Genomic DNA, 15,534 nt, shown 5'->3' on the forward strand with positions numbered 1-15,534 from the left:
CTCCACCTGAACAGAGCCAGGCCTGGCCTGGCAAGCAGCCGGGGTTCAGCGTTTGCTAAATCGACTCAGGCCAGGACAGACAGGCATCTCGGCCCCTTACAAAAGGAAAAGGCAGAAATAAAGGCTTCTCAGGCTGCACTCCCTTTTCTCAGGCCTTCCCCTTCCCCTCTTCCCTCTGAGTATTTTCCACCCAGGTCCAGGGTGTGGGGCAGGAAGTCACTGTGGGCACAGGCTGTGGGCCAGGCTCCCCAGAGGCCTCTCCCCTGGGGTACTCCCCGAGGCCCGGCCACCCTGGCACTCCCAGATGCCTGGAGTCTGAGGCCTGCCCGGCAGCCCCAGGGCCTCAGTTCCCATCTGTTCCTGCTGAAAACTCCCCACATTGTCTGCCTTTGTGTCCTTTTCCTGTAGCCTGAACTATTCCAACTTTATGACTTTGGTTCGTTCCAAGGGTCATTTGCCAAACTGGGACTGGTGCCACCAATTGGAAAAACAGAGTCCAGCAAATCCAAGGACTACTTTCGAATCTATTGCCTGGAAACAACTTTTAAACCTTGAATCGAAACTATCCCATGAAGTCTTCTTTAAACTAAACAGTTCAACTCAATAAATAAAGAATATTTGCCTTGAGCATTGTGCCCCTTTAAAGAATTAAATATATGAGATCAAAATGACGACAGTAACTCTAAAGCCCAGATGAGAACTTCAAAGGGCAGGGAGTCTAAGTTAATGATGGTGAAACAACATGGGTAGAGACAGAATGGTAACACAATGTCAAGTAACCGTTGTCAATGAACTGTACATGCCAAAATTGTTGAATGAGTATATGTTTTATGGCATATGTTTTCACACACAAACATACATACGAAAAAGATAGCAGAGACCTCCCTACCACACTCCCTTCCCTCCGATCCGTCCCAAACCTGACAGGACCCTCATCCTAGCCTGCAAGTACTTCCGTGATCCTGCCCCAGGCCCACTGTCCAACGTTACTCCAGGAAGGAGTCTGTCTAGAGCAAGCCTGAGAGTCCTGGGCCAGTGAACACTGGGATGTCCCTGAGTTCCCAGGCAAAACCAGAGCCTGACCTGACTCCAACATCAGGTGTTAATTCATGGGCTTAAAATAGAGACTGGGACAGAATATAAAGAACTAAGTCCACGATTTCCCTTCAGAGAAGTTATTTTCTAAAGTCAAAGAGTGGATAAGAGACAGGATAGGGTCTGAGACCTGGGACTTCTGGTTTCATGCCCTGTGTTCTTTCCTGTCTTTTATCAAGTGCTGAATGGGCCCCGCAGCCAGCTCCTTAGAGGGGCCCTGTAGGCTGCTGGAGGGAGCCACCTGGGAGCCTCTGGGCTCTGACCCAGCCCTGCCGCCAACTCCTGGTGTGAATCTGCTCAGGTTCTTTCCCCACTCGCGGACTCCGTATGACAACCATGAGAGGGACATTTTCCTGGCTGCCTCCTTCCAGCTCAGAACACCAAGGTTTCCAGATTGGGGCCACTTCTGTTCCCATCAGAAGTTCTCTCCCTAATAGCTCCTTCATCTCCACCATCTCACCCCCACCCCCACCATCCAAGAACTAGGCCAGCCAGAGATCTCAGGGCTGCAAAGGCCCCTCACTCAGGTCTTAATGTAGCCCTATGACTTTGAAATTACCTTCCCACACCCTTCTCCACCTTGTACCTGTGATTTATTACAAGGAGACACAGCATGTGGTAGTGAACAATCAAAGACCTTGCCCTCTTGCCCTCTAACCAACTTAAATTCTTCTTTTGGCTCCAACACTTAGTAGCTGTGAGATCTTGGTAAAGCTCTTTGAGGCTCTGTATCCTTGTCTGTGAAGCCCTGGTGATGCCGTGGTTAAGAGCTCGGCTGTTAACCAAAAGGTTGGCAGTTCAAATCTACCAGCTGCTCTTCAGAAATCCTATGGGGCAGTTCTACCCTGTCCTGTAGGGTCACTATGAGTCAGAATCGACTTGACGGCACTGGGTTTGGTTTTTTAGTATCCTCAGCTGTAAAATAGTCAGAATTATTATAAAGATTAAATGAAATAATGAAGAAAGGTGCCTGGAACATAGAAGGTCCTCAGTAAATGGGAGTTATTATTATAACCTCCATAGACTCCTTCCCCTTGTTTCCAGTTGGCCCCAGGACCAGCTCCCAGCCCAGGTCCTAACCATCTGTCCTAGGAGATAGGTTGCCTGCCCAAGAGTCTGTTGGCAGGCACGGGTAACCACTGCTCCAGGGCTGCAGCCCTGCCCCTCGTACTTCCAAGTGCTGTCTACCAAACCCCACAGCAGCAGATGTGCCATGCACCTGCCTCTCAGCCAGCATGGGGTATGACCCTGCAATCCCCACAGCCAGAGCCTGCTGGTGGCCATCAAATATAGGGGACATAGTAGGCAGAATCTGGACCCCTAGGATATCAGGACATAATCCCTGGAAGCTGTTGGAAAATACAGTCTTTGAGATTGAATAAGTTAAGGATCTGGAAATGGGGAGTTTATCCTGAATCACTTGGATGAGTCCTAAATGCAATCACAAGTGCTGTTATACGAGGGAGACAGGAAGGCTCCCTCATATTCAGAGTTCTCACAGGGCACCATCCCAGCCAACCCTTCACCATTCCCTCATTCCCTAAACCCTAAACAGAAAGATGTCAGTACCCCAAAGCCTCTCTCCCACTGTGTGGGGTTCTCAGTGTTAGATATGTAGGTGAACATGCAAATATCCCTCTCCAACCCCAGTTCCTCAAGTTGGGGATCTGGTCACCAACGCTGTAATAAGAAACTGGGCCATCAGGCCCTGCCCTCCCAAGGCTGGGCAGGGAGGAGGGGTGCAGTTTAGGAATCAGGACACTTAGGGAAGGGAAAACCCTGTGAGCAATGCCCCCTTGCTCCCAAGAGCTTCTCCTCGGCTGCTGTCAGCCCTGGGCCCAGGAGCCAGGCCCTGGGGTCCTGAGGAGGAGAGGCCCAGCATGTCCAGGATCCTGCCTCATCTCCAAGCCCTCCCTGGGAGAACCACTAGTCTCATCCTTCCCTCAGAAAAATCTACTTCTCTTCAAGCTTGGGATTCCTCCACCCTCCCACCTTCCCATGGTACTTGGGATCTCCGCCAGGTGTGCTTTGTAACTTGTTCTTTCAGGGAGACTCCAAAGTCCCTGACTCATTCATTTTAATCTTGAGACTGGCAGGTTTTCGGTTGCCATTTTGTAGACAGAAGATCCAAGGACTAGCACAGGGTAGACCAGCAGTTCCAAAAGAGCTGCTTGCTATCTCCTGGGCCTTTACTTCTGGAAGCTCAGCCAAATGCCAGCTTGCAGGCAAGAACTCAATCAGGAGCTAAGGGGTTTCCCTTCCAGTTCAGCTACTGGTTTAAGTTGTTTTCCTCCTTCCAATCTGCAAGAACAAAAACAAGTAATTTTCCCATAAATATAACAATTAGCAAAGGCTGGATTCCAGATGGCCTCGGGTCAGGACCATTCACTGGTGTTGACTGCAAGGAACCTTCAGGCATCTCATGGGACACAAGGCACCCCACCCCTAAGGGCAAGCAGAGCCAAGGGCTTTGTGGCACTGCATATCTGCCTGTCTCACGCCAGTTTTCAGGGTGATGGAAATGGAGCAGGAAGGCCAACATCAGAAACAAAAGCATGCTGGATACTCGACGCTGTTTTGATTACCACCAAACTCAAAAACCAAACCCACTGCCATTGAGTCCATTCCAACTCATAGAGACCCTATAAGACAGAGTAGAACTGCCCCATAGGGCTTTCAAGAAGCAGCTGGTGGATTCTAACTGCCAACTTTTTGATCAGTAGCTGAACTCTTAACCACTGTGCCACCAGGGCTCCTTGATTGCCACAGAGCATGACAAACCAGGTCTTTCACATGCATGTTGCCCTCAAAAATCCAGGGACATGTCAAGTTCACAGCAGGGAAAACAACTGCACTGATTAATTGTGCCTCTATTTACATGTTTCCATTTTCCTGACATCTTCTGAGTGTGTTACAGTGAGGCCATGTGCCAGATGCAAGGCTGCTTGGTGCAAACTGCAAGTCTTACGAGACTCAAGTATGCCTGTTAGAATTCCACTTAGTAAATGGCCATAATCAAAGAACAAGCTCATAGTTATCTAGCATTGAGCTTTGGAAATAGATGAGTATACAAAATCACAGTTTATGGGTTCAGCAATTTTTCTTTTTCTGTTAAAGATATTAGCCTGTGAAAGTTTACAGTGTTCATGGAAATAGTCAATTGCTAATCATTTACAAGTGGTTTATCCAGTGCTACCTCTTTCTCCCAGCCACTCCTAAGAGCCCTAGCCTTGGCGACACAGTTAGGCAGGAGGTGGAGGAGTGTGAGAGACCCCATTCTCGGGCCACAAAGGGTCTGGGGATCAGTAGGGAGGAATGAGTTTTGCATAGCTGGGGAAAACGCATGACTATCTAACAGGGAGGAGTCCCCGGATAGTGAAAATGGTTAACTGGCTCGGCTGCTGACAGGAAGGTTGACAGTTCGAGTCTACCCAGAGGTATCTCAGAAGAAAGGCGTGGCCATCTACTTCTGAAAAATCAACCATTGAAAATCTCATGGAGCACGTTGCTACTCTGACACACATGGGGTCACCCTAAGTCTAGTACTGGCTCCATGGCAACTGGCTTATGTTTATCTAACAGGGAGCACAGTCAGCCTGGGCCAATGGGAGAACAATAATCAGCCAGCCCCGCTCTGCTGGCGTCTGGCTTTCATCCAGCAGCACTCAGGGGCAGGCAATGCTGCGCAAGGCTGGCTCCCTGGCCACCTAGCCAAAGAGTCTGCTTCTTTATCCAGCTGTATGCCAGGCTGGAAAGCTCTAGGGAACCAGCAAGAGCCATTAACTCAATCCTATCCCTGGATGGGTGCAGCAGTCTCCAATGAACTGAACTGGATAAGAAGGCAGGAGAAGTGGGTTCAAGTCCCAGCTCAGGTGTTTGGTAACCCCGGGACCTTGGACACACCATGGATCTCCTTTGAACCTCAATCTCCTGTCTCTAAATCGGGGATGGTAACGTGATTTTTGCCAGGATTAAAGAGAACATGGAGGGAGTTACTGTTGTTATTACTGGCATAAAAAGCACCACTTCCAGTCCATTTATGTGGAAAATGTAAACGTCTGGATGCCAGAGGACAAAGCCCAGGCCCTTTCCTCAATCCAGACTCACTTACTCCCGTATTGTTGTTGGGAGTTTGTTTTGGTTTCTCTGGAACTTTCAGAACAATGGGTTTTGGGGGCTGATTCTATGACTATTCATAACCCTAGCAGATACATTTGCTGAGCTCGAGGTCACATTCCAAGGGGAAGGGGTCTCAAGAGATGTTTACCTGGCTCTGTCTGCAGCCCAGAGAGGCAGTGCAGGGGCAGGAAGCATATGGACACAACAGTGTCCACCTTCAGCCCTGGTGCCCTCCTCTGAAGCTTCCTGTGCTTATTTTAACCCGTCGGCTAGTTCCTGAAGTAAAAAAATGCCAAGTGACGACTTCCTCCTCCTCCAGCTGACACTTCACAATGCTGTTTGGTTTCAACACTGCTCGCACTGTGTAGACTTCTCACAGGCAGTGTCTTAATTATCTAGTGCTGCTATAACAGCACTACCACAAGTGGGTGGCTTTAACAGAAATTTATTCTCTCAGTTTAGGAGGCTAGAAGTCCGAATTCAGGGCATCAGCTCCAGGGGAAGGCTTTCTCTCTCTGTCAGCTCTGGAAGAAGGTCCTTGTCATCAATCTTACCCTGGTCTAGGAGCTTCTCAGTGCAGGTACCCTGTGTCCAGAGGATGAGCTCTGCTCCTGGCTCTTCTTTCTTGATGGCAGTGGGTACCTTTCCTCTCTGCTTAATTCTCTTTTTTATATCTCAAAAGAGGTTGACTCAAGATACAACCTAATCCTGTAGATTGAGTCCTGCATCATTAACATAACTGTCTCTAATCCTGCCTCATTAACATCACAGAGGTTAGGTAATTATGCATAGGTAATTACATCAGATTACAAAATGGAGGACAACCACACAATACTGAGAATCATGGCCTAGCCAAGTTGACATACATTTTGTGGGAATAAAATTCAATCCATAACAGAGAGTAAGCCCTTCTTTTAATATCCTTAGAGGCCCCTGCACAGCTCCAGGTGAGGGGCAGAACACCTGGGAGGAAGCCAAGGCATGCCTCTTCCCTCCTCTGCTCTTCAGGCTGGCCTCAATGCATTGGCATGGGGGGTGCAAATGGTTAACAAGCTCAGCTATTAACCAAAGGGTTGGAAGTTCAAGAAAGGCCTGGTGATCTACTTCTGAAGATGGAGCAGTCCTACTCTGTAACACATGGGGTCACCATAAGTTGGAACCGACTCAATGGCAGCTGGTTTTTTTTTGTTTTGTTTTGGCTCCCATGAGCCACTGTTGGTGTCTCCTCCATACCCTCCATGCCACCCTCTCCTTTTAGGCTCACCCCAGCCATGGAGGACAGGAGTAGCTGAGAAGTTAATTTAAGGTGTAAGTAACTGTTACACACTTAACACCCACACTAAAGGAGGGGTTGCTTTTTAAAAGACAACTGTTTATGAGAAGAAATGCTCAAAAGTTCTGACAAACTATGGGAGTAGTTATTGGGAACGGGGGCCTGAAATCCGTCCCAGTCACTTTTTCCTCCAGGCCAGGCTTCTTGCCACTGAATCTTTACTCATGTTGTTCCCTCTACCTGAATGTTGCTGGTTCCTCCTCTTTTCCTGTCTTCAGAGAACCAACAGGAATCCCATCTCCTCCAGAAAGCCTTCCCCAGGCAGCTCCTCCTGCCGCTGATGTCATGGCACAAATGTCTACTGATTCTACAGGCTCTTGACCTCAGGAATTAGCTGGGTTGACATCCCAGTTTGGCTACTGTCGTAGTTATCTAGTGCTGCTATAACAGAAATACCACAAGTGAATGGCTTTAATGAACGGAAATGTATTCTCTCACAGTCTAGTAGCCTAAAAGTCTGAATTTCAGATGCCAGCTCCAGAGGAAGGCTTTTTCTCTGTAGGATCTATAAGAAGGTCCTTGTCATCAATTTTCCTCTGGTCTAGGAGCTTCTCAGTGCAGGGACCCGTATGCAAAGGACTAACTCTGCTCCTGGCACTACTTTCTTGGTGATATGAGGTCCCTCTGTCTCTCTGCATGCTTGTCCCATTTAAATCTCAAAAGAGATTGACTCAAGAAACAACCTAATCTTATAGATTGAGTCCTGCCTCATTATCATAACTGCCTCTAATCCTGCCTTGTTAACATCATAACCCTCTGCTGTCAAGTTGATTTTGACTCATAGAGACCCTATAGGACAAAGTAGAGCTGTTCCATAGGGTTTCCAAGGAGTCGCTGGTAGATTCGAACTGTCGGCCTTTTGGTTAGCAGCCAAGCTCTTAACCACTGAGCCATCATAAAGGCAGGATTTACAACACACAGGAAAATCACATCAGAAGACAAAATGGTAGACAATCATATAATACTGGGAATCATGGCCTAGCCAAGTTGACATATATTTTGGGGGGACATAATTCAATCCATAACAGCTACTTTCTAGCTACACGACCTTTTTTCTAAAGTGAGAACAATGTCACCTACCTCCTAGTGTGAAGCAACTGTGTGAAGCAACTGAACATAGTAGGCACCAACAAATATTGCTGCTCCTCCACGTTCTGTAGGAGACAGAAGCCTTGAATGGTGTCCTCCAGGTGAGCCTGATCACCCACCACAATCTGGGGAATTTTTATTCTAACAACAGAAATGGAAACTGATCCTGTTACACTGAGAGGACCTACGCTATTTGTTGGGCCTTGTCTGCTTTTTGGGAAGCAGAACTTATCACGCGAGGGGCAACGCAGGATATAGCTTCTGTTTCTGTTTCTGTCTCTGCTATGCGTAGAAGCAAATGCTTTCTAAGAACCAAAGGCCATCCAGTCATATATTTTTCATCAGTGGAAGACAAACAATGAGGAACAGGCTTCCCAGTAATGAGTCTTTTCCCAGTAAGATGCCCAGGGTGGGTGGTTCCAGGGAATTCCCTACACTGATTCACTTGGGGTCTTCATCTCTGGACAACCCCTTTGCCTGAGGCTCTTGTTCCTGGTCTGACCATTCCAGAGGGAGGGCCAGTCCTGGACTGATACATCATGGGAGTGTCCGCAAAGGCCCCCAGCCCTGCGGCTACACAGTCCAAGAGGACTTTGCCCCCGGAGTGTACACTCGGCAGACCACAGCCAGACTCTGGAACCTGTTTAGATCAATGCCCTGTTCAGATTAATGCAGTTGCCCATGATGACATGAATTAGACTGAGACGCCCAAAATTCTAACTTTGTGGAATAATCAAGCCCACTGGAGTGCAGAAGAGGATGAGGTCATGGGGGCTACTTTGGCCAGAGAGGGTGACAAGTGGGTGGCTGAGAACTGAGCTGAGCCTTGGAGACTGAGGAAGTGTAATGAGCCAGGCAAGACGGAGAACAGGGCAGGCGGAGAAATGTCAGGGGTGAAGGCCCAGACGCGGGAATGAGCAGGGACTGTGTAGGGGCCATGAAGAGGCCAGTAGGCCAGAAGAGAGGGTATGTTTTAAACCCTGGTGGCTTAGTGGTTAAGTGCTAAGGCTGCTAACCAAAGAGTCAGCAGTTCGAATCCACCTGGCGCTCCTTAGAAACTCTGTGGGGCAGTACTACTCTTTCCTATAGGGTTGCTATGAGTCAGAATCAACTCGGGGCAGTTTTTTTTTTTTTTTTTTGAATGGGAATGGGCAAGCGAGTCTCTGTGTGGTGTAAATGGTTATCGTGCTTGGCTGCTAACCAAAATATTAGAGGTTCAAGTCCACTCAGAAGCTCCTCAGAAGAAAGGCCTAGTGATCTACTTCTGAAAAAATCAGCCATTGAAAGCCCTACGGAGCACATTCTACTCTGACACACATGGGGCTGCCATGAGTCAGGACTTGATGGCAACTTGTTGGTTGGTTAGATGGGCAAGATGGGGCCCTGTCACCAAAAACCAAACCCAACCCTCTTGCCATCGAGTTGATTCCAACTCATAGGGGTAGAACTGCCCCATAGGATTTCTAAGGAGAGGCTGGTGGATTCGAACTCCCGACATTCTGGTTAGCAACCAAACACTTAACCACTGCGCCACCATGCCACAGAGGGCCCTAAATGCAGGCAGAGTGGTAAGAGTGGGCCTGCTGGATGGCTGAGTTGGGTCATGAAGAAAGCTCGCCTTGAGGACTATTTACCTGATTACTCAGCGGCTGGCTGGTAGGATGAAGCTGCAGAGAGACAGGGTATGTCAGGAGAGGTCCTGATTGAGAGGATTAGAACCTGAATTTGGGCCCTGGGAGCTGTAGGTGAAGAATGAACAGGACTGAGTGTGAGCAGACTTGCTGACTGACTGATTGACTGGATGTGGACTGAGTGAGTTGAGATGGGACTGAGAGGCTGCTGTGGCCTGGTCAGAAACAGGGATGTTGGAAAGGGGAGGAGGTCTGGTACATGAGAGGCGATGAGTATGGTGTTAGACGTTTGAAATAATCACACACATTTCTCTTCTGTGTGCGCATGTAGGTACGTGCTCATTCAGCCTTAAATGGGGGTAATTAAGTATTGTCCACTGCTGACTCTATGCAAAGGTCCTGCCATTTACTCAACAAACAATAGTAGGTGTTGAGCACCTACTATATGCCAAGCACTGTGATAAGTACCAGAGAAAGAATACAAAGCAATTATTTCTTTAGTGCTTACTTTGTGCCAAGCTTCCCAAAGAAGGGCAAATTGAGTTGGGCTTAAGGGGTAAGTAGGGGTTTGCCACTGGGCCTGGACTAGACATGAGGCAGCCCAACGCAGAGTAAGGGTACGGAGATTAAGCACTGGTGACACTACAAATTAATATTGTTTTAATAGTGGTTCAATATTTATGTATGAGGCAGCCAAGACTGAGTGGGAGGAGGGTAGGAAAGGAGAACCCTCTTCTCTAGTGACCAAAGAAGTTCAACTCTGACCCCAAATTCAGCCCACTCAGGAAAACACAAGCCCTACAAGCCCAGCCTCCTTAGAAAGCTTATCAACCATCCACCAGGGGCCGAGAATGATTGATGGGGTTCTCACCTCTACCCCAAGCATCTTGTCCAAGGCTTCCTTTCAACCACGTGGAGGGCTCTCCCTAAGAGTAGTTCTGGTCATAGGCCTTAGTTGACCTGTTCCTGCTTATCTCTCTTTATTGTTGTTCTTTATTTGCATGGGAGTCAATTCTTACTCATGGCCACCCAAAGCAATCTTCCTATCACCTTACATTTCCTGTGATATGTTGGTGACCTGAGGGTTGCCTTTAGTACAGCTCTGATGCAAGCAGAGGGGACATGGGGCAGAAAGACTCTCTAGGCAGAGAAGCCCTTCAGAGCTCGGCCCCATCTGGGATATATGAAGGTGCTTCCCTACAGCCAGGTGGGGATTGGCAGGAGATAGAGAGATGAGCCCTGGATGTCATAAACGGTTAAGTGCTTGACTACTAGCTGAATGGTGGTTCAAATCCACCCAGCGATGCCTCAGAAGACAGGCCTTCTGAAAGATCACAGCCTTGAATCGGAATCAGCTTGATGGCAACTAAAAACAAAGATAAGTAGGAACAAAGATAAGGTCTTGGTGTCAAGCTGGAATTACCACCCTTTGATAGCTCACATTCTTAGGAAACGACTACTTCTTGGGGCAAAAGATAGTATGAGGGAATGTTTTCCAAGGAACACCCCTAGGCACTATAGCTGGGAGGGGCTGGCCTTCCAGCAACTATTCACAGATCAGGAGCACAAACACACACAGGCCATATCAGAGCCTTCTGGTCAATTTCCAGGCCCCACCCCAGGGTGGCTTTTTCTTCAAACCCCTCCAGGAGTTTGACTCTTCAGTTCCCCTCACAACTATTTTTTGTGGCCAGGGGTGGCAGTGGACTTACAAAAGCCACTGTAATCTGTCAAGCTTCTCACCATAATCCACCAGACTGGGAACCCCTGACACAAAACACTCAGAGTTGGATCATCTCCCCTCAGGCAACTTGCAAGCCCTGGCAAGGGGGTACAGTAATAAGGTTCACATGGCAGTGCTCCCGACTTGGGGGTAAGGAAAGTGGCACAGGGGAGAGGCAGAAGGGCAGCTACTGAGCCCAGCTTCTCCCGACTGGTGCTGTTGCTCTACCGGTGGCTCTTCAGCTCCTCCAGGGCTGCTTCGTACAAGACTGGGTGCAGACAGTCTCATTGGGAGCCAGGCTATCATCTGTGGGCCTGGATTTTCCACACCTATCACCTGTGGGCCTGGATTTTCCATTCCTGCAGCGTTTCTCTGAGGGCTGGCCTCTGACCAATCCCTCAGTCATAGTAACCAGCTGGATGTACAGCCCCAGCGGAAGGCAGCAATGACACCATCCCTGGCACTCCAGGCAGCCCAGCAGGTGGCCCCACCCACCACCTGCATCCTGAGGAAAGGTGGGTGTTCCCAAGGAACATGTTCAGGCTGCAAGCCACCAGGAGGGAGAAGAGAATAGAAGCTCAAACCAAGAGCTTCTACAAAGCCCTTATGAAGGGAAGTGAAGAGACTACATTTACTGATGCCCAGGCCAGACGTAAACTAGGCACCTGCATATGTAATCTCACACAAGGTCACAGCAGCCCTGTGAACAATACTGAGGCTCAGAAAGATAAAGCAGTTAGCTCAAGGCCACACACAGTTAGCGGGTGGGTGTGGCTGTGTGACTGAAGGCTATGCCCTGTACCCACCCACCAGAGGGGTATGTGTTAAATACCAACGAATAACTCCAATGTCCAAGTTCAAAGAATCAGAAACAGCCTCAGCATGTGCTTCTCTTTCTGAACTCTGCTGAGCCCAGTTAAAGTAGAAAGTCCAGCCGTGTCCCCTCCAGTTGTCCTAGGTAAACCAGGTGTGGCAGCCACCCCAGTCCGAGGCTTCCTGCCAGTCACACGTTTGTCCTCCCTGGGACACTTCTAAGGCACTTGTTTGGGGGCTTCTCTGGAGCCCAGGAAACTCCACAGGACACAGCTGATGCTGGGCAGCCACCAGGCACCCATGGTGTCTGGAGAAAACAATGCGGGGCTTTCCCTGGTCTCCAGCTGGAGAATGAGGGTCTTTTCCTCCCGGCTGGCTCTGCCTGCACTGCCTGAGGGCTGAGGGGAGCTGCCCAGCACCCACCCTCCACCTCCGGGAATCTCTCAAGGCCGGGGAGCCAGACTCTTATCAGGCGGTTAGTGAGCTATCCTGGGCTTCCCCAGAGCCAGCCGGATGAGGTCATCTGCCCTTTCAGGCTGTGCAGAAAGATCCTCAGGCACAACAAAGCCAGGAGATATCCTGCATGACTCATTGGTGGGCCACGCACCAGGGCTTCCGGCCCTTAGGAGAAACCAGACACAGAGGCCATTGTTTGCTCCACAGAAGCCCCCACGGCACTGCAGGCTCAATGGGGTCATTTATGTTTTCTTCTGCTTCTCTGTAACTTTAGTCCTTCTGCAGGGGTGGGTCCACCAGGCTGCCTGGGTCCCTGTAATGGGAGGAAAATCAGCACCCACTCACCCACAGCTCCCCCTGGAATATCCCCCATATGGGACTGGGCCTGGCCTGGAGGCAGGAGACCTGGGTTCTGGAGCATGGTTTAAATCTCCTAGCCCCTTTGATGACTGTATCTTAATCTTTCACTTGGGGGAAAATCATTTTTAGAAGACAAGACCACTGTGAGGATGAAGTGTGGTAAAGTATATAAAATGCCCAGGATAAGCCCTATACTGCTAGGGCTCTGCTTTCCGACCACCTCTTTCTCCCTCCTACCTGTGGGGGCTTTGCATTAAAATAAAGAAATAAGTGTGTGGTTCAACAGAAGCTATGGATCTACTTATATCATAATTTCCAAAAAAAAAAAAACACTAAACCTGTTGCCATGGAGTCGATTCTGACTCATGGTGACCTCATGTGTTACGAAGTATAACTGGTCCATAGGGTTTTCTTGGCTGTAATCTTTATGGAAACAGATTACCAGTGTGCCACTGGGTGAGTTTGAACCCCTAACCTGTGGGTTAGTAGTCGTAGTCGAGCACAATCCACTTGTGCTACCCAGGGACCTGTCATAACCTCTGTTGTTGTTGTGTGTTATTGATTCCAACTCACAGTGACCTTATAGAACTGCTCCTGTCGTAGGGTAAAAAACATCACAAAGTTTAGTAAAGCAAAAAGAAAGTTTCATCTGGCATATGTTCAAAAAGGCAAAAGTTGAGAAGCAGACAAGCATGCCACCAGAGCCGTGTCTGCCCGAGTCCAGAGACTATTACAGAATAAGCAAGAATGGGAAAACGGACGAGCATGCTGCCAGAGCCATATCTGCCCAAGTCCAGAGAAAGTGACAGTCATCATTATACATTAATATTACAAAACGGGCAAAACCGTTGAAACTTCACCTTTTCACAGATTGGCTAGAAACCATGATCTTACATTTTGAATTGTCTTTCTTAACAATCATTGGTGCAGGTTTCAATAACCAACAGTCAGAAGGGTCTTCATTGGTCCAATACATTTCCTGTTCACTAAATGCTAATAGAAAATGATAAGAGTGGAAAGTCTTTTGTGTTCTGGCTTATGTGAAAAGTTCCCTAAAAGATATTTGCCAAGATTATTCTATCTATTGTCTTTATCTCAGAGCCCAGTTGATGTGTCCTTGTGAGTCTTTGCGAGCCCTTGTGATCCCAGCTCAGGGACAGGGAATAATGACTCCAATATTATTTCCTAAATTACCCATAGGGTTTCCTAGGCTGTAATCCTTATGGGGGAAACTCTGGTGGTGTAGTGGTTAAGTGCTACAGCTGCTAATCAAAAGGCCAGCAGTTCAAATCTACCAGGTACTCCTTGGAAACTCTGTGGGGCAGTTCTATTTTGTCCTATAGTGTCACTATGAGTCGGGAATCGACTCGACTGCAACATGTTTGTTTTTTAAATCCTTATGGGAGCAGATTGCCAGGTCTTTTCTCCCAGGGAGCTGCTGGTGGGTTCAAACTGCTGACCTTTTTGTTAGCAGTGGAGTACTTAACCATTGCAGCACCAGGGATCCTGTCATAATCTTTACAGGTCACCTGAACTCACACATCCTTGTTTTCCCAGGTGCCTGTCCGTACAGCATGAACACTGAACCAAGGGGGACAGCGCTGGCCCGAGATGGGCAGAGCCAAGGGAATAAGGAAGGAAGGGCTGAGGGGCTGCGCCTGGGTTTAGACTGAGCTGGTGGCCCTTTAGAAACCTTGAGGGGGAATAAAAGCAATAATTTTTTTTTTTTTTTTAAGGAGTGAAAGATACGGAAAGAGAAGTCACAGAACAGGAAACCCAATGACTAACAAGCTCATAAAAAGGTTGTCAACCTCACCAGTTAGCAGAGAAATACTAGTTAAAACAATGAGATACTGCTTTACACCCATCAGGCTGGCAAAAATTACCAAGTCAGACAATATCACGTGCTGACGGGAAATGGGGCAAAGCGAATCCTGGTGAACTGTAGGCGAGGGATAGGCAACATGGCAGGTTTTATTGCAAGTCATCATGCCAACTCAGTATGCAAAATCACATGAGCAAGAGTTCCACTCCTGCTGAGCTCACCCAGGGACACTGGGCCAGGCCCCAGGATGCTACTGCTGGAGATGGATTCCTAGGTAAGCGTCGCACACAAATGTCAGCTGAGACCTGTCCCCACTGCCAGCCCAAGTCAGGCATGCACTCTTGGAGACTTCCTTCCCCAGCATGCAGGCTGTCTTTAGCAAAACCCGGAAACCAGGCCCCCGTGAGCCCAGGCTGTAGTCAGCCCTTCTTCCCCATGCTACCTGTTGCCTCCCAGACCCAAGCCTTCCCACTGTCCAGGTGGCTTTGCATCAGGGCTCTAACACTGCAAGAGGTAAGACACCCCACTCCTTTTCCCAACCTCTAGTCTGACATTTCAAAGCCTTCCACCTCATTGCCTGGATTAGTTTTCTACGGTTAAGTAACAGACAACCACAAATTTAGCAGCTTAAAACAATATACATTTAATATCTCAGTGTCCATGGCTCAAGAGTCCAAAACCAAACCAAAGCCTTTGAGCTGATTCCGACTCATAGCGATCCTAGAGGACAGAGGAGAACTGCCCCACAGGGTTCCCAAGCAGCAGGTGGTAGATTTGAACTGCATACCTTTTTGATTAGCAGCTGAGCTCTTAACCACTGCACCAACAGGGTCAAGAGTCCAGGCATGACTGAATTGGGGCCTCTGCTCAGTGCCTTGTAAACCCTGGTGGTGTAGTGGTTAAGTGCTACGGCCGCCAAAAAGGTCGGCAGTTTGAATCCACCAGCCACTCCTTGGAAACTCTGTGGGGCAGTTCTACTCTGTCCTACAGGGTCACTACGAGTTGGAAGCAACTCGACGGCAACAGGTTAACGGGGTAGGCTCAGGGCCTCGCAAGGCTGCACTTGGGGTGTCAGTACTGTCAGCAGACT

At 48.7% G+C, this 15,534-nt stretch overlaps 1 protein-coding gene across 1 annotated transcript in view; it reads right to left on the reverse strand.

Annotated features, from left to right (window-relative positions):
• Window positions 1-918: 918 nt before the first annotated feature.
• The window catches only part of HS1BP3 (HCLS1 binding protein 3), a 97,143-nt gene continuing 82,527 nt past the window's right edge, over window positions 919-15,534 (reverse strand). Inside the window, exon 8 of the mRNA XM_049904816.1 lies at window positions 919-3,396. Within this exon, the coding sequence (XP_049760773.1) occupies window positions 3,333-3,396 (64 nt within the window). The 3' untranslated portion in view covers window positions 919-3,332. The remainder of the gene's footprint in view (window positions 3,397-15,534) is intronic.

The sequence above is a fragment of the Elephas maximus genome, chromosome 12, assembly GCF_024166365.1.
Source record: "Elephas maximus indicus isolate mEleMax1 chromosome 12, mEleMax1 primary haplotype, whole genome shotgun sequence".
NCBI classification, from domain to species: domain Eukaryota; kingdom Metazoa; phylum Chordata; class Mammalia; order Proboscidea; family Elephantidae; genus Elephas; species Elephas maximus.